Raw genomic sequence first — 22,456 nt, 5'->3', positions numbered from 1 at the left:
CCAAAAAAATCACCAAAAAAGCTTCATAAAAAAATCAGGGCATCCAAACTGGTCTCTTCTTCACTGTCTCTTGTGTTTTTCTTTTTTTTTCCACCAACAGCTGTTCTTTTGCTTCCACCAACTCTAGTTGTCTTTGATCTTTGGAATAATGCACCATTAGGGCCATGTAATAGTGCTGGCTGTGAAGCAGGCTTTTGAGAGAATGGATTCTATGAAAGAAAAGAAGTTAAAGTCAGATTTAATTCAAAAAAATGCAAGTATTCAAAAAACTGAGTAAACTAACCTCAAAAGTGGATTGAGAAACATGAGGTTGTTGAGAGGAACTTGAATTAGGTACAGATGACTGTTGCATTGAAGGACTTGGTGCAAATGAATTCTAAAACAAACAAATTAAATTGGTCAAAGATAGTAGCTGAGATTTAAATGCTAACATAAAATACAACAAACACATTAAATTGGTCAAAGATAGTAGCTGAAATTTAAATGCTGGAAAAATTAACATAAAATACCTGAAAAGGAGTCTGAAAAATTTCTCCCTTTTGAGGGGGTGCTTTTCTAGGAACTGACATCTTATTAACTCTAGGAGTCTGTGTATTTTTTGGCTGCAATCAATGAATACAAAACTCAATTAAACATATAAAAGTAATATAGAACTAAAATAAATAAATAAAATAAAATAGAAATAATAGAAAAATTACCTTATGCAGCTTAGAATTAGGATGCATTTCTCCCTTGCATCCTCTTTTATTGTGACCAACCTTCAAGCACCTAGCACATGTCACTGGCAAATTCCTTCTTGAAACATTGGTTGGATCAGCTTTTCTAGTTTCTTGTTCATCAGCTGTCTTGTTTCTTTTCTTTTTTGGCCTTCGAGCTTGTTTTTTGATAACTGGAGGCAGTAGTTGTGGCAGCCCAGACTTCAAATAGTCATGCTCCCCTGGAACTGGAAAGACTTGAAAGTTGTAAGTGGCCAGGTAAGCATCTCTAGTGTAACAAGAATGCACATAATCCTCTGGTTGATGCTTGTTAAGATAGATAGCAATAACTGCATGCTTGCAAGGAATCCCACTCACATCCCACATCCTACATGTACATGTTCTTGTTTCAAGATTGACAGAGCATTGCCTAATATTAGGCCCCTCATGACACTCCACCTCAAACACCATTCCTCCAGACCAAGTGGGAAAGCAATTAGCACTTGCTTGTTTAATTCTCTCCAATTTCTTGAAAATATTTGGACCAATTTTTCCCTCATGCTTCAGCATACCAGTTCTCTTAACTTGAAACCTGACCATTAAAGATTTTCTGATCCACTCCAGCATTGAGATGATGTGCATATCTCTGGCATCAATAATGTAGTTGTTCCAGCTTTCATTCATGTTGTTGACAAGAATATCACATTTTGCGCTTGGGCTGAAATGTGATCTGGCCCAATTTTCAGGATTAGCTTTCATTAACCACTGAAATGCACAGCTGCTTTCCTCACCATTCACAACTGTTGGTGGATCAACTTTCTTGATTTCATCCATATAGTACTTCCAGTCATTCAAATTTGCTGTGGAGGCTGCTTTCCAGAATAAATCTTTCAGCTCTTTCCCTTTGTATTTCTGTTTGAAGTTGGCATACATATGCCTAATGCAGTATCTATGCTCAACACCTGGCATCAGTTCATTCATGGTCTCAACTAGGCCTTTTTGTCTGCCAGAAATGAAGACCCATCCTCTTTCTTGAACTTCCCCCATGTCTCTAAGAAATTGAATTAGAAACCATGTCCAAGTCTGTTTGCACTCAGATTCTACCACAACTACTGCAAGGGGAAACAAATTGTCATTTCCATCCCTGCAAATAGCACTTAGAAGCTGACCTCCAACTGCTCCTTTGAGAAAACAGCCATCCAACCCTACTATTGGTCTACATGCTGCCAGATATCCACTCTTTTGTGCAGCCAATCTAGCATAGAGTCTTAAGAATCTAGGCTGAGTACCATCTTCACCAGTAGTTTGAATCTTGAAGCAACTTCTTGGATTATGGTGAAGCACAGTTGCACAGTAATCTCTCAATAATGCAAATTGTTTCTGTATGTCTCCCTTCACAATCTTCTTTGCTTTGTTCTTTGCTCTGTAGCACTGCCACCTACTAACTTCTACATTCAAATCCTTTCTTACTTTTCTTTTCATTGAGTTGACTTTCATCTCTCCATTGTCTCTCAAATCATCCAGATACTCCTCAACTAAGTATCTGGAATTCACTAGATGATTATCATGTTTTCTCCTACATTTGTGTTCTGATATGAAGGTCTTGATCTGGAATGTGGATGTATTGCCAATAGGAGATGCATGTATTCTCCATCCATAATCTTCCTTACACTTGGCAGTAATCTTCTTGTTCTCATTCTTTATGTATGTGATGTCATGGCCTCTCAGTACATTCCATCTAATCATGGCTCTTCTAAATACTTGTGGTGTAGAAAACTTTAGTCCAACAAACAAATTTGGATTCTTCATACCAGTAACCTCATTAAATTCATCAGACTTTTCACCTTCAGAATCAGTACTCCTCAACTCTTCTGGATTTTCAGGATCTTCACAATCAGACCACAACTCTTCTACATTCACATCAGGACCTTTACTTTCAACTGCTGGAGCTTTTTCTGTCACAAAGATGTCATCATTTGGCATCTCTAAACCATCACAAACCAGCTAGGAACAGAATTGTGTACAGATGGTGGTCTATCTTCATCATCTTCATCTTCCAACTCTTCATCTTCACTTTCTACACCCACTGTTTGCTGATTTTCTTCAACTTGACTAGACTTTGCTTTCTCACTAGTAAGCTCTTCATAAACTTCATCAATAAGGTCTTCAAATTCTATCCAAGGTTCAAGAACTGGTTCAACAACTGGTTGCACTTGCACTTCAATATTTGGCTCAGCTTTTTTTTCAACTTGTTCTGTAACATACAGATGACATCCAGTCCTTCATAAGCATTAACCGTAGCAGCAACATCTGCATCCTCCTTCAATGTACATAAACCTGTATCCAAAGTTTCCCCAGCCACTCTGTAGTATAACAAACATTCATGCCTGAATCCCAATTGAGCTTGGTATAGCTGCTGAAAATACAAATAACACAAGATGCCTCTGTCTTCAACTTCTACAAACTCCACTTTCCCTCCAACATACTTAATGCTAGGTTTCCACATAAATTTTCCCCCATAATGGAATTCTATAGTAACAGGGGTTCTGCAATCAATAAAGAATAGATAAAAATATTATTTTATGGAACAATAAGAAACAAAAGACTGTTGTTTTAGGGAACAGTAAGTCACAATTTAGGAATAAGAAATGGGGGACCATTCTCATAATCAATAAAAAATTGAATAGGGGACCACAATACACAATAAAGAAACCAAACCAAACACATTGAAAGAAACAATTGAAACAATAAAATAAGGGCAAAATCTTACTGGATTATTTTGAAAATTAGGGCTTTGAGCCATATTACAAAAAAATGTAAAATTTCGGACAAGAAGACTTTGGCATCCCCCAGATTTAACGAAATAACAAAATAAATCAAATGAACAATCAACAAACAAAGGATTAAAGTGAAAAACTTACATGGGATCTTCCATAGCAATTTCGCCCTTCCTCTACAACCAGTTTATGCGAAGCCTTGGTTCATCTATTGTCGTAATCCTCTTTGAATCCTAATTATGTGAACTACTGGTTCAAATCAGTCCAAGATTTGTCGAAAATATTCTGAATTTTAGGGGAACGAAATTGAGAATTGTATTTGGGGAGAAATAAAATGAATAGGGTAAATGGGGATCGTGGTTTTCACCTGTAAAAAGTCAGAAAATAAAAAGGTATTTCAGACATTAGCCAGTTTCCGTTACTCAAATAGACGGCCGCTACAATTTGTCAACCCCAGGGGGGTAAAGTGCTTAAATTGATATGACAGGGGGGTGAAGTGCCAAATCCTGAAACCACAGGGGGGTAAAGTGCAATTTACCCTATAATTTTGGTGATTTTCATACCAATTTCCATGCCTTCTCTTTAGAAGCTATTTTGAGAAATGCAAGGAGATAACTAGAAGCAGGTTGAACTTGGACTAAGTTAAATTTGAATATCGACGCGTCAAGAAGTAAGTGTTTGTACTCAGTTTGTTTATCTTACTTTTTACTCTTGCTTGATGTAGTTGATTTTTTTTTCTCACTTTGTGCTATCAATTTATGATTAGTTTACAAATTACAGTGGTGTTTTATGTATTAGAAGACTTGTTATGATTAGTGGAGCATGGTTAGTGTGGAATAACAGTTGCTCTCAATTTAATTCTTATAGCTGATCTTAAACTCACAATGTGCAATTTGCTGTGTTATGTCTTACTGTTAGTTGGTTTCTTAAGAACTTGAAGTTTTAACTCCCTCGTGCCACTTAAATTTGTTATACATCACTTGCTTTACGATGACCGGGTTGGATAAACAGATTCGATTTTTATGATTGTTTGTGCCTTGTCACAATGCTTTTTTATTTATAGTATATGTGTTTTCTTACGAATTATATATGATTTTGTAGTTGGAATAACTATTTTTTTTCAATAGGAGTAGATAGGCAAAGGAAAAACCATAATGATAGCCTATGTATGTCTGTGCATGTGTGGTTACTTAATTTGAAGTTCTGGAATACAGTGTTGAACTTGGTGCTTCAATAACTGTTATCGTGTTAGCTTTTATAGATAATCCATATGCAATTAGTATTGAAACTTCTGCTCTTTTAGCAATAATTTTAGTTCTCATAATTATATTTGTTAATTTCCATGTTTGTCCATTAGTAACAGTATTACATTCTACATGAAATAAAATTTGAATTACACTTGTGTATGCAGGCCTTTGGAATAAATACAATGGTGGATGGTGCAATATGAAGTTGCAACAAGTAAAAAATTCAAGGTACTACTACCATTGATTTCAGGTTATATTGATATCGACTTTTCTCTTAAGTATTCTCTCGGTTGATCTCCTTGAATTGGGGCTTACACTTGCTGCTTTTAGTTATATATTCCTGAATTTTGGTTACGCTTGTTGCTTCTAATTATGGTAAAATTGTGTTACTTTGTTGATGGCAGTTCCTAAATATTGATATAGTACGAAATTACACTTTGTGCTAATGTAGTTCTAGTTTTTATTTGCTTGCATGAAATATTACTGTGTGAAAAGTAGAAGAAATTGTCTTTAAATAAATCTTAGCCTAAATGGAATCATTAGGCATTCCGTGAGTTTGACTTGAATGAGAAAAAATAGTTTATCGTGTTGGTGCAATTACCTGGAATCTATTATTTTTCATCTGCAGTCACTTATTATTTCTATTAGCATTCATTACAGAACATATATATAAAACGGAGTTGATGTGAAGAAATACAAGGTGTACGAGAAGAGACGAAAGAGTTGATTATAATGTAAGTAAATATTGACATTCAATTATATGATCTCATGATAATATACATATTTTCCTAATTTTTAATTTGTTCTATGTATAGCGTTTATTCTTAATATTGTTTATGTGTCTTGATGATTTAACAACACTAAACCCTCTTGTATTTACAGATTATTGGAGTAAATACGATAGACAATACGGTATGAAGTTTTACAACTTAGCTTGGATTTTGATCGTATTGGCCATAAACTTTGAAATATATTGCAACATGTTATCTTATTTTACTTTTGAAACTTATATATTTTCTGTTAAAGGATGTATTTTTTTTATTTTTTTTTTGCTAGTTGGGATATATACTTTTTAATTGTAAATATGATTTTTGAGGCAATTAATTTATTTCAGGTTTACAAGCCATTATCGAAAACTATATGAAAATATAAATATCATAATATTAATAATAATTATTACTTATTGTCATAGTATTTGTGAAAAAATTATATAAGGCTAAAATAAAATAATAATTATGGGCATTTGCGAGGACTAGTTTGTCATACTAAGTATTTGTGACAAATTTTATTATTAAAAATATATATAAAATAATATTCAAAATTTGACTATTGGTAACGAACGTTGTTTTTGTAACGACATAAAATAGTATTGGTAACGATCATGTTGTTACCATAGATTAAGATATTGTAACGAACCAACTTTATTTACCAATATATTGGTAACGATTACAAAAAACTTGTCGCCAAAACTTTTAGCGTCGAGCTTTAGAGGACAATACAAAGGTTACAAATTTGTCGTTACTAAAGGTTTTAGTGATACAATAAGTATCTATTGTGACAAATAGTTTTCTCGCCAGAAGTGCATTTTCTTGTAGTGATATTTCGTAAAAATAGTAGTTTCTTTATGTTATATTTTTGTAATTTATATATTTATTGGTTGCAAAAATGATATTTATAAAAAAAAATTATACCAATGAAATATTCCATTTGTTCTTAAAAAGACTCAGTTAAAATTAATAAGTTTATACACCGAGCAATGATAATTAAATGAATTATAGAGATGAAGGATACAAATAAGATAATTGATATGTGATGAACTAAATTGGGACTAAATGTCAACATTGGACAGTAAATTAGATTTGGTCAATTATTTATAAAAATATATAAAGTATGTTATAATATATAAATATTAAATAGTATATAAAAAATGAACGAGTGCAATAGTCATTTAGTAGTTGAAATAATAATTAATTGTTTTGTTAGAATTTAATTAGTTATTCAAAATTCGCCCCAATTTTAATCATTTTGGTCCCTATGGAATTTTCAATGGATAATCTAATGAGAACCGACCAATAGGAGGGGTAGAGGCAGACTACCTTATTCTATTAGTACCTAGACTAGGTCTAACCCTAGTGGGGTACAAAGTTGCAAAATAAATCATCATTTGATTTATCATTTCTCTCTTTTTAATTCAAGAAAAAAATTAGGAAATTCTTTATTAGATTTATCTCTTTAATTGACTTGTTATTACTTAAGATTGGAATTATCTTCGATATTAACACATCTTGATATGATAATTATTTATTTGTGAATACCCATAGAAAATATTTCGGGTATTACCAGAATTATGACCCAGATCTAACCATGTGGTGGAAATTGCCGGAATCTTTGTGAAATTTTCGAATCCTCGGAGCCGAACAAATATGGTGAGATCCCGGTGCGCAAATGGCGGGCGGCTTGACGAGCTCCAGGTGGGAGACTTAGTGATCCTTTGTGTGGTCCGACCTATGTGGTCCTTTGTTCGAGGCTTGGTGCGCGAACAAAGATGGTGCTGAGTCTCGGGCGCAATTTGAGGGGAGGCTGGGTGGTCAGACCTATGTGGTCATTTGTGTTCGGGAGGGATTGTTTCCCTTTTGGGGAAATCCAAGAGCAAAACCAATTGGGTCCGGCCCAATTTGACAATATCATACCAATGTGGAGTTTGTGCTATTCTCTCGGTGCCTAACAACGTGGATACAATTCTTGGTATTTCCTCAATTTTCATACCAACAACCAAAGATCTTTCAATACACGAATTGAAGACATTGTTCAAATTGTGTTTGAATTCGAATATACGTTTAGATGTTTATTCTACTTCAATCTAACCCAAATGATGTGGGATCACTTACTTGAAGTAAGTGATCTGTTTGAAAGCGTATTTACTGGATCACTAATCCAACATTGAACTTATATGTGAAATATTATATGTTGCAAAAATATCATATAAGGTTAAACCAATTAAATTATTCTATTAGAATTTATTTAGATTGAGCTTTAAATGTGGTCTAATCAAGTGTGTGCCTTTAATGCGTAGAGACATAAGAGTAATTTTATTATAATGATGTATTAAAATAAAATTATACAAGATAGTCGGCCCATTAGATTATTATCCAGCTTTGAATGTGCGGAAAAATCTAGAAAATCCATGATCGTTCGGCATCAAGCTACAGATTAAGATACGCTTCCAATTTATATTTATGCACGTAATTCTTAATGAGCGACATGACACTTCCATGGTTTTGGTTCATATTTTTTTTTTTGTTTTTTGTTTTTTGTTTTCAATTGGGTTGGGGCATTATTTTGGACTTTTGGTCCCATTGGAATGGACCAATTAATTATATCAATAGAGTAAGAGTTTGTTTAGTTCATTTTCTAAATCCAAACTAATTGTTTTGACCATATTTATGTATAAGGATTAAACATGTTCAAATTGATTGCACTTTCATATTGACCATACGAGTCAAATAAGGAAGTGGCCGTTTCTATTGCACATTTTTATTACTAAGTTTGACCAATTATATTTGGAGGCAAACAATTTGTGTTTGTTATGAAATAAATAAAACTATTGTATTTTAAAGAATTACAAATTGAAATAAATACTCTTTCCAAATGTATAAACAAAATAAATGTAATAAATTTAAAGAAAATTGAAGTCAAAACTTGATCGAAAGTGACTCTGTTTTGTTGCTATTGCTGATGTTGTTATTGTTATCCCCGCAATTACATATATGCACCGGACAACTTCAGTAATATACAACAACACACAAATTACATGAAATATATAAACTGCACTGAAAAATCGATATCAATTTTTCCTTAACAACTAGTCCCCTACCACAATTTTTTTAAAAGGGTGCCCTACTACTTTATTGATACATTTATTCATGATGCTATAAATAATATGCAATACTAATTACTAATCTTTTATTTTTTTGACTATTAAAACAAAAGTGTACAATATATTACTTTCTAAGTTTCACCAAGTTAGATAACAAAAAAAAATTCAAGTACTTCACTACATTACTATCCTCAATTCCTTATATACAACAACTTCAAGAATCCAATGCAATTCCCAATAATTTTCACATTGTTAATAGTAATAAATAATAAATAAAAAATAAAATAAAAACCCAAAAGTAAATTTTCCAAATTTCCCAAAACACCCTCCAAGTCAACATCACAAGTCAACTTTCATGAAAACGAACACTGTCAGCCACCTGCAAACCCATTTATGTCATTTTCCATAGCCACACTAGCAAAAATTCCAGTGTGATTCACTCCACCTTTGCTAAACAGCACCAGCACCGCGCACGTTAGCCTGTCTGCGCAATCATTACGCCTTTTGTTACCGTGCATTTAAATCCCCCCTCTGCTTAACCTACGCCACCCCCTCCTCTCTCTCTCTCTCTCTCTCTCACTCTGACACCACTACCATTAATTGGATCTGCAACTCTACAACTCGCCTATACATACACCCCCATTCTGTATCTATACCCGATCCGTGACTGTTCATTATTATATATAGATATATATATAATTATATATATACATACACTCTAATTAACTGGCGCTGGGAGTTATCATATGAAACATCTTCAGAATTATCGCCCGATCGATAACCGATTGGGTTTGGAAATCCTAGGGTTTTCCGGCTTAAATACGCCGTCGTTTCGGAGATCGGAGTCGAATTCCGGCCGCATTTTCTCTCAGTGAAGCATGAATCCGCTGTGCTGCATTGCTCCGGTGTCGGCGGAGAAGGATCGAGCTGTGGTGAGGTCGGAAACGCACAGTCAGGAGCTTGTGTTCGGTGGTGGTTTCTGTGAGGAGAGCGTGGGGTTTAATAGCGGTAGCAATGTGATTCTGAGGCCAGTGAGTTTCAATTCGAGGAAGAGTTCGTCGACAAACGCCGGTGGCGGCGGCGGAGGAGGAGGTGATTTGCAGGGTGAGAAATGCGAGGAGAGCGATGATGTGAAAACTGTGGTTGGGATTTTGTATAAATGGGTTAATTATGGGAAGGGATGGAGGGAGAGGTGGTTCGTGCTGGAAGACGGCGTGCTGTCGTATTATAAGGTGCACGGCCCCGATAAAATTGTCGTGAGCTCGGGTAGGGAGAAGGGGGTGAGGGTGATTGGGCAAGAAAGCTGGAGATATATGAGGAAGGGTAGTAGTGGGAATGGCAGCGGTTGTGGGAATGCTCTTAGGGTTAATGGCGGTGGTCTCGGGAAGCAGTGGAAGCCATTTGGGAAGATACACTTGAAGGTGAGTGGATTTATTTTGTTCGTATTTGGAATTTGATCTGTAATTGCTGTTTGTTACCTTGTATGGCCTATTACAGATAGGAGGGATTTTGTCGTTGCAGTTGATTCATGTCTTGTAAAGAGGCAATGTAATCAAAATGTTGTGTATGTTTGACTAAACAAAAGATTTATTTCTATGCATGTATTAGAGAACTTTGCTTGTTGGTTTATAGGATTGTGGTTGGATATGGACCGCACGTAATTATTTGGCGAAAAGATATTGAGTAAATATGGTAGTCATTAAGCGTTTTGATGATGCGTGGTTAGTGCAATAGGCGTACTTTTGCTAAGAAGATGGATATTTTATTCTTAGAATCTATATGATTTTGCGTTCATGATCTTACGACATTAATAAAGTAATGAGTTGGGACGACGTGGTTCACACGAAGTGGCTTGTGATGGGGAATTATAGATCTGCCAAGTACAATGACTGTATGGCACTGACCAATCAAGCTTATATTCTCAATCTTGCAGTCTTTTTTTTTCGATTTATAGTTCTGTAAATACGTCCAATGCAACAGCTTAAAATTGGGAAAACTAATAATTTTTCGGTCTACACCGTTTGAGTTATAGAGACCCTTTTTCCTTGTTATGAATACTATAGCAGTGCAAGCCAAATTTCAGTTTCCTTTAGGAATGGTTGCTGTCTTCAAATAAATGTGGATCGAGTCAGAGATCTGCATGGCATATGTGCGCCTGTGAAACTGCAAATGGAATTATGGCATATAGATGTTGCTATTTATGTTTTTTTTTAATTATGCCTGCATTCACTTTTTCTTCATTATTTATTCTTGAACAATATCTGGTTGAAATAGTTGCTTTAAAGCTGGGTTTTAAGCTTTTGTCATGTGGATTGTTTATGGAATATATTTGCATCCGTGGCTTCATTAGATGAAAAAAGATTCAAACTATCGTCATAATATACTCTATTTGTCTAGGCATTAAACACCGGATATGTATAACAGGTTTCTTCAGTACGGGCCAGCAAGTCAGATGATAAAAGACTTTCCATATTCACAGGAACAAAAACTCTCCACTTGCGTTGTCAGTCCAAAGAGGACAGAGCTTCCTGGATAGAGGCTCTTTTGGTTGCTAAAGATAAATTCCCTAGATTATTGACAAGCAGTGACTTAGCACCTTCTGAAGACTTTGTTGTTTCTACAGAGAAGCTAAGGTCGCGGTTAATGCAGGAAGGCATCAGTGAGACTATAGTAAAAGACTGTGAGTCTATAGTTATAGGTGAATTTGCTGAAATGCAGAACCAATTGAAGACTATTCAACTCAAACACATCTTGCTGCTGGACACATTAAGAAGACTGGAGGTTCGCGCTTCATCCTTTTGCTTCTGAAGTCATTTTGTTGAGATAAAAGTGTTCTATAACTTAACTTACAAACACAGAGACTTGTGTTGTAGTGATTGAAACCAACTTTGATGTTCCTACTTAATAACTATGATATTTTAGTTGCAATGCACTCGGATATGACGAAGAATTTGAATCTCAGTCATTTTTTTTTCTAATGAACACGAGATGCCTCTTTGTCTTGTTGCTATAATCAGTCACATTATACGCCATTGCTTAGTCCTACTCTGCACATGCAACTGATGCAAGTGTCTCCTAAACTTTAGTGGCCATTCTAATTTTCCAAACATGATATTCATTTTACTACATCAGGTGTTGGATCCGTCAAACATCTATTTACTCGTTTTTTTCCTCATTGAGATCCTGGAGTGTTTAAGGGTTTTGACACCAGTTATTTTGTTATGACAGACAGAGAAGATAGAATTGGAAACAACTGTAGTTGATGAAACAAAGGGACGAGATTCTTGCTGTGGACAGGGAAATAGAAGGTTCAGTGGTCAGTTCAGATCCCATACTATCATGCTTATTTAATAATCAAACTGTTCTCCAAATAATAATGTTCACATAAAATTTGATTGGCTGATTTTTGTTATTGAAAACTGTTGCAGATTTCTATTCAGTCATGTCTGAAGGTAGTGCCAGTGACTCGGATGGAGATAATGGAAGTCGATATGGAGTAGATGTTGAAACAGATGATGAGGATGGAATCTTTTTTGATACAAATGACTTTTTATCTGCCGAATCTCTGAGAAGTGCTTCCTATCGAAGTAGAGATAATCCAATGTATGCTTATATCCCCTGGACTAATGAAAAAGAATCTTCTTTTTCTGGTCATTTAAGAGAAGTTGGAATCGATGTAAATGCAATTGAATTTCCATACATCAATAGAAGGGACAATTTACCAGAACCTAAGGAGAAAGAGAAGCCAGTTGGGCTTTGGTCAATTATTAAGGATAACATTGGCAAGGACTTGTCAGGTGTTTGTCTTCCTGTCTACTTCAATGAGCCTCTGTCCTCTCTGCAGAAATGCTTTGAAGACTTGGAGTACTCAAATCTTGTTGACGGAGCCTTAGAATGGGGAAAACAGGTTAGCTTAGCATCTACGCTTACTTCTTCGAGGAAAAAAAGTAGTTTCTTAAAAGGATGATTTTCTAACTACATCTTATTGACAGTTGATTTTCTGGGCAAATACATTGATTGTTGTAGTATTTGTGCTGATTGTAGTTATCTTATTGATCATTTCTTTAGTTTTTTGCATCTATAGCAGTCTTAGTAAATGTTGTTTTTTTAGATATAGTGATTTGTGACCTTACAAATGCAGCGTGAGACAAACTGATTGTTAACCAGTTGATTAGAGTGGAGTAAAAGGTTACCAACGAGCTCGGAATGTTATAATCTATAATTCACACTCTGTAATTGGCTAGACAACATCTCAGTTATCTAAGTCCAATGGTCGAATGCGTAGTGTATTAGATGTACATTTTAAATGGCAACAATAATGAGAACTCAGTAGCAAGCTATATCAGTTTACCAATTATGTTAAGCAAACTTGGGAAGGCTAGACACTGCACATAGATTATCTCGCTGAAACTTTCAGGTCATGACACTAATATGCTCCTGCTGCACTAGGTTTCCAGGCTTTCATTTAATGATTTTATAATCTTATGCCTGATCTTGTAAACAAATGTGATGTAGCTGTGATGAGGCCTGGGTAACCTAGTCCTCCAGAAACTTTTGAAAATAAACAGATGGCTACTTTGAAGTTTGTTTCTTAGAGTAGATAAACGGCAGAATGATGCTTGTCTCTAATGACCTAAGCCTTTTAGATGACGAGTTCATTTAATGTGGTAAAAGGCAAAATCAAGCAAAAGGTCCTACATTTAATCTTACTGCTACCCATTCATGCAAAAGTGCCACATGCAAGGCTTCAGTTTGAAAAGTCCACGTATTTTGTTTTGAGTCTTTTGACAATTGAACTGGTAATACAATTCTTCCTTATCCTACTGAGAGGCGTATGGAGTCCCTTCTCGCTTCTCATACCCTGCAACCTTTTCCATTGTTGTTTCACATTTTTTATTTACAGTCATAGGACTTGCTGCCTAGAATGGATCACATATCAATTGATTTTTTAGACCTTTGATTTGTTGACTTATAAAAAATCTCCTTTGTTTGTGCAGGGAAATGATTTGATGAGAATTCTTAACGTAGCAGCTTTTGCAGTGTCTGGTTACGCATCAACAGAAGGCCGGCAATGTAAACCCTTCAATCCTCTCCTAGGTGAAACCTACGAGGCTGATTATCCGGATAAGGGTTTACGATTCTTCTCTGAAAAGGTTCTGATTTCAACGAAACTTCTATATGTCAGGGATTTGGATTTGGATTACTCATTATTCTTTTCCTCAGACAGTATAAAGCATATCTTTTGATTTCTATTCCTAATCCCAGCCTTTATGTGATTAGCTTATAAATGTGTCTTCTAATTTGTTTCTTTTATACGAGAGATAACAAATCTTGATTTTGGAGTGTTTGTTCAATAATTTCTTTTGGTGTTTCAGGTTAGTCATCATCCAATGGTTGTTGCCTGCCATTGTGAGGGCAGAGGTTGGAATTTTTGGGCAGATTCTAACCTTAAAGGCAAGTTCTGGGGCCGTTCCATTCAGCTTGATCCTGTGGGGGTTCTTACTCTTCAGTTTGAAGATGGGGAGACATTTCAGTGGAGCAAGGTCACTACTTCTATATACAATATCATTATTGGTAAAATCTATTGTGATCATTATGGCACCATGCGCATAAAAGGCAGTGGTACTTACTCTTGCAAGCTTAAATTCAAGGAGCAGTCTATTATAGACCGAAACCCTCATCAGGTAAATTTCTGATCTTAATTCTTAAAAGTTATTCGAGTTATTTTTTCTAGACAATTCCCCTGATCTTAATTCTTAAAAATTATTCGAGTTATCTTCAGGTCTTCTGGAAAAAAAAAACATAAAAAAAGTTGGTACGTCAAGATGAGTTCACATGATATATGCCCCAATTGTAATCGCTTTTCACCATTAAACTGACACTCCTCATTTTCACCGAAACCAAATGGCAATGTCATGCCTCTGGGAAGCCCCAGGAGGGTCATTTATTTAATTAGTTAGTCTCACTGGATTTGGCAAGATTTATTGTTACATTAGTACTTCTACAGTCATTGTTCGTAAATTTATTTTTCGCTTCATCATCTCCTGCTACCTTTTCTGACGAAGTGCAGTAACTCGGTAACTTAAATGAGCTTGCCAATCCCCATTGTACTACTGTTTGTACCATATTGTGTTATTTTTGGTAATGTTCTCTTCCATCGAGTGTACGATATTTTTAGTTAAATATTGTCTCTCTACACATATAACACATTAATCCAATGTGTCAAACAACAGGTACATGGATTTGTGCAAGACAATAGAACTGGGGAGAAAGTCGCAGTTTTGTTAGGGAAGTGGGATGAAGCAATGTATTATGTGATGGGTGATCCAACTACAAAACCGAAGGGATACGATCCAATGACAGAAGCTGTGCTGCTGTGGGAAAGAGATAAATCGGTCACCAAGACAAGATATAATCTCACACCATTTGCAATATCTTTAAATGAATTGACACCTGGTTTACGGGATAAGCTGCCACCAACCGACTCTAGATTGAGACCCGATCAAAGGCATTTGGAGAATGGAGAATATGAGCTGGCAAATGCAGAGAAGCTAAGACTTGAACAATTGCAGAGACAGGTGCATATTTTAGTAAATAATGTCATCTATTAACATTTTGTACATGTGGCTTCACCTTTTCATTGCGTAATTGTGTGATCTTGCACTTTCTGATCAAATATGCTGTCTCTTTTGCATTTGGTAGGTATTACATGCTTTCACCTTCTTCTCACAGTTTATTAGGTTGACTTGGTTCATAAATACAAAAGTATTGCCTTAAGTATAAAATATACTTTGCCGTATATTTCGTTTAGGTTTTCCACCCAAAAGTTGACGATAAGCAGTCACTAAAATTTTTCTGTTCTGCACTCCTTACATGTTCGATACCCCCAACTAACTTATCTACTGCTCATGCAAGTTCATATTCTCTCCTATGTTTCACACTTTATCCAAGTTTGTGTATTTATTATTTTTTTGTTAATTTTAAATTTGGTTTAATGGACGTGTGATTTATTCGGCAGGCCCGGAAGTTGCAAGATAGAGGGTGGCAGCCAAGATGGTTCCGGAAGGATGAGGAAGGTTGTTACAGTTACAAGGGTGGATATTGGGAGGCAAGAGAGAAGCATAACTGGGAAGAAATTCCCGATATATTTGGACAGCCTTGTGATTTCCCAGCCTGTGTATCCGAGGAGTGAAGAAGCTCACTCAATTTCCACAATTTTACGGAATCGAGAAACATTTGTCCTTTGAAGAAAAAATATAAAGGAATGATGTTGTTGACCACCAAAATTTCGCCACTTGAGAAAAAGGACAAATTAAGCCCAGAGGTAGTTGTTAGTTAATTGACTATATATCCTAGTAATATGTTTGTACTTTTCTGTGGCAAAAGACATATGGGAAGAAGTGTGTATGTACTTGATACAATGTTCTTCCAATTACAAAGCGAAAACTTTTGCAATTTCGTCCTCTCGATAAATGTAGATGCACAGAAAACCGGGAAGTCCTGAGTCTTACTTCCTTTTCGACAATTCGAGTTCGGGTTGCATCATCAGCAATGTGGACTCGAGATACCAAATATGATTTCTGAAGGATAATTCCATGACACTGTAAATGGAATTTTGGTTTAACCTTTTATTTGACGAATTGCGAACTTATAATTCAAATTATTTGAAACTTATAGTAAATCCTCTCATCAAATAACATTTCACACATTCAAATGTAAATTTGTTGAAATTTCACTTGTAACTCAGCATTTCAAAAATCATCTAACTAATTATAGTGGCAAATGATCTTCACTCATTCATCTACAGTGAAGAATACGAATGCACTTTCGGAGCAAATTTAATGAACTTTAATCAAAATACAGAATTTGACAACATTAGCTGGAAGGAAACATTGGTCTTGCTTAGCCTTAATCGACATAACTTATAACCTGAAAGACAAGTTGGCCTTAAAGTAATAAATATCCGACAAATTTTCATCAAGTTTCGGGATTTCTTTTTTATAATAAATATTAGTAATTGAGAAAAGAAAAATACAACACATAAAACACCAGCACATCGAACCAGAGAGGGATACATAGTCAATTTTGAAAAGAGAAAAAATATAATATGAATATATGGTCAAAAATGGATGAATGGGAGCAGAGACTATTTCCAAGCTTTCCTTCCTCGGAACTGTGTGCTGGCTCTCCGTTTTTGTTTCTTCTTCTCCACGCGTGCTTGAGCAATCTTCTTTCTCTTTGCAACAAGCGGCATAGCTTTCTTGTGTTCCTTTTCTCGATTGCTGGAACCGCCAGTCTTTGTCCAACAAGGAAACATCAACCACACATTAGAAACAATATAAGACTCGTAAACACAATTTCGCACTCTCAACATTTACGATTTAATGTGAAGTTGCATACATTTTAAACGATATGAGAAAAACGATAAAACTCAGGCTATAATGATTAAAACAAAATTCCGTACATACCTTCTTCTGTTTTACAGCAGTCCTAGAACGGTACTTCCCTGTCTCCTCCCTCCCTTCTCTTATCAACGCCAATCTTTCTTCCTTTGTGTACTTCCTCTTTATGTGAGCCTGATAAAAGATACCAGAGGGTCAATAATGCCATTTAAAAAAAAGCTAAAGAAAGAGAAAAAAGAAAAAAAAAAAAAAAAAAAAAGGAATCTCCAAGATCATAGTAATGTACGATTTTAAGATAATGCCATAAGTTTCATGCTTCGACATGACCAGCCATAGTTTTATAAACAAATTCTCATAGCTACCAAAATATACCTCAAGTGTGGAAGCATCAACCCTCTTCATGCTAAGTTTTTCGGCGCTAGGAACCTTGAATCCATGCTGAGCTAACACTGACCTGGCATCCCTCTTAGCCTAACAACCAAAGGTCAATTACATCCGTATAAGAATACGACTATACTAGGAAGCATCATTGTTTAAGACATCGCTCATACAAGATTAAAAGAACCCATAATCGAAATCAACAGCTAATGCATGATTAATTCAGAATCAAGAAAATCCAAACCTTTAGCTCTTTTATTCTTTGGAAGTCCTCGTTAGAAAGAATGCCATCACCTGCGCTCGATGAAACGTTCCCATTTTCTCCAGCCAATTTCTTCAAAGCACGAAGACTATTATCAGCAGCATTAAGTTGTCCCTCGAAAGTAGAGAACTTCCTTTTCTTTGTTTTCGATTCAAGGATTTCCTTTTCCTCAGAACCTTCTTCATTCTCTTCTGCAGCACTAACATCACTGTTGTAATCATCTTCATCAGACGCTTCATCTTCTTCGGTGCTTCCATCACCACCGTCCATTTCTAGGTCAGAATCATCACCGTCGATTTCATCACTGCCATCCTCTTCAATATGATCAACATCATCATCGTCTTGATTGTCTCCGTCTGTAGTGACATCATCTCTCTGCCCATCTATGTCATCATCACTGCTAGCACCGTCATCTTCTTCCAATAACTCAGCGTCTGGGATATTGCTATCAACGTGCACCTCACCAAAGGCTTTAGGTCTAGCCTTTGGATTGGATGGCCTCCCTCTATCCTTTTTGACCAGTAGTGAAGGGCAAATCTGCAAAAACCTCCTGTCAGTCTTTTTGAATAAAAGATCTCATATTATTCCGAAAGTGGAAGTGGGAGACGTTTGTGTGTGTGTGTGTGTGTGTCAGAGAGAGAGAGAGAGAGATAGAGATTTACCTCCCTAAATAAAGCAAGAAGGGCACGAGCAGCTGAAGAAACTGGTTTCTCATTTGACTTTCTATATAGCACAAGGTCTTGCAACAAATCTTCAGTCATCAACTGAAGATAAAAGAGAATGAGAAAATGACATACAAACGTCAGATGCTGTGAAAAAAGAACGAAACACAAAAAAAAGTCCTAAAACATACTTCAGGATTAATATGGACTATACCAAAGGCATGCGAAGACATATTTCCCGCACTACATTCAGTCCGACGGTGATTGCCTGAGAAAGATTATTGGGGTGATCAAGATACAATCAACACAGAATTAATTCCTTAACAAACACAAGATTAAAAATACCTCAGGGCGTGATCGATCATGTACAAATTGATTAACTATTTGCTTAAACAATGGTTCAACTGCATCAGGTGGTACCTGGTACAAAACAATCCAAATGATTGAGTAAGAATAACTCTTCCAAAGAATGGCAACCTAATACGATAATTCATCACAAAAACAACTCCAGGAGATCAAAAGTTGGTTAAAGTTCTTAAACAAATAGAATATACCATTTCATGACAAGCCTGAACGACTGATGCAAGCAGATTTGTGACATCTCGCTGATGTGGCTGCAATTCATGTAACAAGAATTTAGTAAACATCAAACATTGCCTTCTGAATGCAATAAGTAGTACACTGACAAACCTGGACATAATTCTGAAGGTGAGGATAGAAGTTCAACAAAATCAAGTGGTGAAGACCAACGGTTCTGGCAACTACTTTAAGCATCATCATTTTCACCTGAAAGGAAGGAAAAAAAAGGGAACGGGTGATTAGACGACAATATTTTTTACACAACAGGAAGTGATGTCAAAGTAATATAAATGAACAATAATTACCTCAAACCTTTCTTTGCTAGATTGCAGCCGAGAAAACAGCTTTTCTGCAAACCCCTGTACACAGAATTGTAGTTCAGTCTTCCACAAATCAAAACAGATTATATCACAGAAACAACAGTATAAAGTACTACACGAACCTGTGCATCATTCAAATGGGTTAGTGGTGAGAGGTAGTTTGAGTTAGTTCCCTCAGCAGATGATATTCGCTGCTTCTTCTTCATGCTACGGACAACCCGCTCCAGTTTTGCCTTCTTTTTCTTTTTGCTTGCTGATGTGCCTTTATGGGTTGCCTACATCAGCAAACTTATATTTTAGATACTGAGCTATAAACATCTACAATAACAAAAATAATATGTTTTCCATAGTTGCCTTTACTATGCATAAACAAATCAGAAACAACACAATTGTTTCCAATAATCGTTTTGACAAAGTATGCACAATTGCTTCAATAATCATTTTCAACAAAATATTCAGGATTAGACAAAATACAAATTAAGCGCTCGACATTTTGTGTGTCTTTCTGCTATTCTGTTAAGGTCAAAGTAAGTTGGTCATGTGAGTTCAGTAATCAACCTTGTAACTGGAAGGTGAATCTCTTCGTGTTAACTTGGCATAGTATGCCCAATAAAAATATTGATTTTCCGTAAAAAAAAATAATAAATAAATAAATAAAGTATTCAACCTTGTAAACAGCTTCTTTATTCAATACTACTTGAGGTTGTGGGGTTGTTGGCTCATCTTCGCCAGAATCGTCACTATCATCGCCATATTCTGTCTTTTCAAAATCAAGAAGAAACGACAAGGAAGCAATCATGATCCTGAAAAATCAAATCAAAATACATTTAGAGGCCAGCATAAGTTGAAGTTAATACGAGATACAGAACACATAAAAAATAAACTACATTTATCACAACCTTGGCGATGGATGAAAACACGCCATACATATAGCATTTGCAGTCCTATCTTCGAACCAGACTTTCCTCCGATGAAGATCACACAAGGTAATAAGTGCTCTTTTTGCTTTCGCTTCATCCTCTTGCTAATTTGCCACAAATTAAAATTAGATAGCTCAAAAAAACAAAATCGGAAGTTTACCTAGTAAAATCAAAATACCTGCAACATCTTGAACAAAATATTTTGCAGTGCTCTATTCTTCGGATCATTCTTATGCTTCTGGTTCATTCTCTTAATGCTATGAATAACGTGAGAGAAAGCCAAAGTTTTCAACACCCTGTCCCCTACCGTCTGGAGCACCATGAATACCTCGAGCGTCTCCTTAATATCAATGATCTATAATACAATAAACCAATACCAACAATCATTACTTCTTAACAATACGTCTGGATCCATAACTAGTTCAAATCAATACCAACAATTCTTACGTCTTGCTAATACATGTAGATCTAGAATACAATAAATCAATGCAACCACTATCTATCTTCCACTCAGTTTTATACTATCGACTACGATATTCCACTATTCATACATATTATACTATCAATTACAGTACTCCAATAAATCAATGCAACCACTATCTATCATCCACTCAGTTTTCTGCTATCGACTACGATAGTCCACTATTCATACATATTATACTATCAATTACGATATTCCACTATATGTATCAATGCAGTTGTAGACAATTAACAGGAAAATGTCCACATGTAGTAAACTGACATATAAAAGAAAAGCTAAATAAAGAAGTGCAGAAGAAAGGAAAAAAAGAACGTACATTTCGGTTAATCAAAAGGATCAGAGCTTGTGTCACGTGCACTCGAAGACCCGACGGCAGGTTTTTGGCCGAGGATTCGAGAAACCGAACCAATTCATTTGGGAATAGGGCCAATTCTTTCGGATAAAACGGAGTAACGTGGGCTAGAAACATGGTGCGGTCACCCAAATCCTTAGCCACAGTAGAGTCGGAGGCAATTCCACTGACAGAGGTGAAATTCAACGCCGCTTGCTGTAGAAAAAGCTCGAGAGACGACTTGAATTGGTTGTAGATAAGGCTCAACTCCGAGTTATAGCCTTCCGGGTCGGCTTTCATTTTGGATTGCAGGGTAGGAAGGCTGAGCTTCTCGGAGCTCCGACCCGATGCGGACATCAAGTCCATCTCCAGCGGCGACGCCATCGCTAAGTTTTGGTGAAAACCCTAGAAAAAAGGTTGCGACGTCGTTTTGAGAAAACATTTTTTTTTTTACGTAAAAGACAATTGATTAGTAATGTAACGACGGCGAATCGTTGCCGGTGTAGAAGCAATCAAAGAAAAAGAAGATACTTACAAGGCAGAGACGCGACGGCGATAGGCGGCGACGGCGATGAGTGAATTGAAAGTTTGCTTCAAACTGCAAAACCCTAAACCCTCATATGAAGCAGAAAACGGCTAAGCGGTAAAATTGACTGGTCGGATCGATGATATCCGGGTGGGCCGGGTTATACAGTCCCGGTTAGATGATACTACACCCGGATTTATTATTTTATTAATTATCATCGTTTAGGGTAAATTACAACCGCCCCTCATGTATGGTTAAATTACAAAAACCCCCTCCTGTTTGGGTAATTACAACCATCCATCAACTATAAATCTTCTTAAACGTTCACCCTTGCGGTTTCAAAGTTAGTGCAATCTTCGAGATTATATGAAATATTATCACTTTTGTACCCGTTTTATCCCATTCGAACTCTATATTTTGAAGCAAGATGAGCATAATATGTGTTTTTTAGCTTGTATATATCAGATTCTGGTGCATCAGAAACTATATTTTACACAAAACGAGTACAAACTATAGTACATTTCATGAAATCTAGATGATTATGTTGAATTTGACACCATAAGGGTGGAGGTGTAAGAAAAAATCATAGTTGGGGGTAGCTGTAATTATCCAAACAAGAGGAGTTTTTCGTAAATTGACCGTACTCAGGGGTGGTTGTAATTTACCCTAGAAGTAAATCTATTTGCACTAATTTCATATTTGGTCCCCATATTCACAAAAAAAAACACATTTAATCCCTCATATTTCAAAAATTCAACATTTGTTGTCATTTTTATCAATTCTTTTATTAAAACTAAAGGAATCAAGTGTGTGTCCATCACTAACGTAGCTAACGGACTAAGGGTAAATTGACTAAAATGACCAAAAGTGTCAAATTATTGAAACATGAAGGATCAAATGTGTTTTTTATGGACATAGGGGAGCAAATGTGGAATTAGTACAAACTTAAGGGGTAAAAACTGTAAATTTCCCAAAAACAAAATAAAGAATTAAGTGTAT

The 22,456-nt window shown here is 35.9% G+C and overlaps 3 protein-coding genes across 4 annotated transcripts; 1 reads left to right on the top strand and 2 right to left on the bottom strand.

Annotated features, from left to right (window-relative positions):
- Positions 1-399: 399 nt before the first annotated feature.
- Positions 400-2,678, bottom strand: LOC105965402 (uncharacterized). The gene is made up of 3 exons (XM_088825552.1): positions 699-2,678; positions 510-602; positions 400-426 (listed from the first exon to the last, which is right to left on the bottom strand). Exons 1-3 carry the CDS (start codon positions 2,676-2,678, stop codon positions 400-402), a joined length of 2,100 nt encoding a protein of 699 aa, XP_088681678.1.
- Positions 2,679-9,143: 6,465 nt separating this feature from the next.
- Positions 9,144-16,051, top strand: ORP1D (OSBP(oxysterol binding protein)-related protein 1D). The gene is made up of 8 exons (XM_012990003.2): positions 9,144-10,017; positions 11,021-11,377; positions 11,825-11,912; positions 12,025-12,503; positions 13,594-13,749; positions 13,972-14,280; positions 14,830-15,174; positions 15,615-16,051. The coding sequence occupies exons 1-8, from the start codon at positions 9,475-9,477 to the stop codon at positions 15,786-15,788; spliced, it is 2,451 nt and encodes an 816-aa protein (XP_012845457.2). The 5' UTR covers positions 9,144-9,474; the 3' UTR covers positions 15,789-16,051.
- A 508-nt stretch (positions 16,052-16,559) lies between these two features.
- LOC105965487 (ARM repeat superfamily protein) lies at positions 16,560-21,681 on the bottom strand. Of its 2 annotated transcripts, none has more exons than XM_012990034.2 (16): positions 21,467-21,681; positions 20,917-21,336; positions 20,298-20,474; positions 20,099-20,223; positions 19,867-20,002; positions 19,322-19,474; positions 19,185-19,238; positions 18,991-19,086; positions 18,855-18,914; positions 18,646-18,720; positions 18,515-18,568; positions 18,301-18,402; positions 17,621-18,175; positions 17,371-17,469; positions 17,065-17,172; positions 16,560-16,892 (listed from the first exon to the last, which is right to left on the bottom strand). In XM_012990034.2, the coding sequence occupies exons 2-16, from the start codon at positions 21,313-21,315 to the stop codon at positions 16,743-16,745; spliced, it is 2,343 nt and encodes a 780-aa protein (XP_012845488.2). In that variant the 5' UTR covers positions 21,316-21,336; positions 21,467-21,681; the 3' UTR covers positions 16,560-16,742. The 2 variants fall into 2 exon arrangements, with proteins under 2 accessions (XP_012845488.2, XP_088681656.1); XM_088825530.1 differs by having other exon boundaries at positions 20,917-21,317; positions 21,478-21,649.
- Between the last annotated feature and the right edge of the window lie 775 nt (positions 21,682-22,456).

This window comes from Erythranthe guttata, chromosome 11, assembly GCF_056151865.1.
Source record: "Erythranthe guttata isolate IM_541 chromosome 11, IM_541, whole genome shotgun sequence".
NCBI lineage: Eukaryota > Viridiplantae > Streptophyta > Magnoliopsida > Lamiales > Phrymaceae > Erythranthe > Erythranthe guttata.
This window is presented reverse-complemented; position numbering and strand designations above follow the sequence as displayed.

Coding starts and splice junctions, on each gene's coding strand:
- ORP1D (XM_012990003.2), top strand. CDS start 9,475: ATGAATCCGCTGTGCTGCATTGCTCCGGTGTCGGCGGAGAAGGATCGA. Junction 13,750..13,971: donor TACGATTCTTCTCTGAAAAG/GTTCTGATTTCA, acceptor TTGGTGTTTCAG/GTTAGTCATCATCCAATGGT. Junction 15,175..15,614: donor TTGAACAATTGCAGAGACAG/GTGCATATTTTA, acceptor TTTATTCGGCAG/GCCCGGAAGTTGCAAGATAG.
- LOC105965487 (XM_012990034.2), bottom strand. CDS start 21,315: ATGGCGTCGCCGCTGGAGATGGACTTGATGTCCGCATCGGGTCGGAGC. Junction 20,475..20,916: donor TCCTTTTGATTAACCGAAAT/GTACGTTCTTTT, acceptor ATTGTATTATAG/ATCATTGATATTAAGGAGAC. Junction 20,224..20,297: donor TTTTGTTCAAGATGTTGCAG/GTATTTTGATTT, acceptor GTGGCAAATTAG/CAAGAGGATGAAGCGAAAGC.
- LOC105965402 (XM_088825552.1), bottom strand. CDS start 2,678: ATGCCAAATGATGACATCTTTGTGACAGAAAAAGCTCCAGCAGTTGAA. Junction 603..698: donor CTAATTCTAAGCTGCATAAG/GTAATTTTTCTA, acceptor CATTGATTGCAG/CCAAAAAATACACAGACTCC. Junction 427..509: donor TTTTTCAGACTCCTTTTCAG/GTATTTTATGTT, acceptor ATTTTATGTTAG/CATTTAAATCTCAGCTACTA.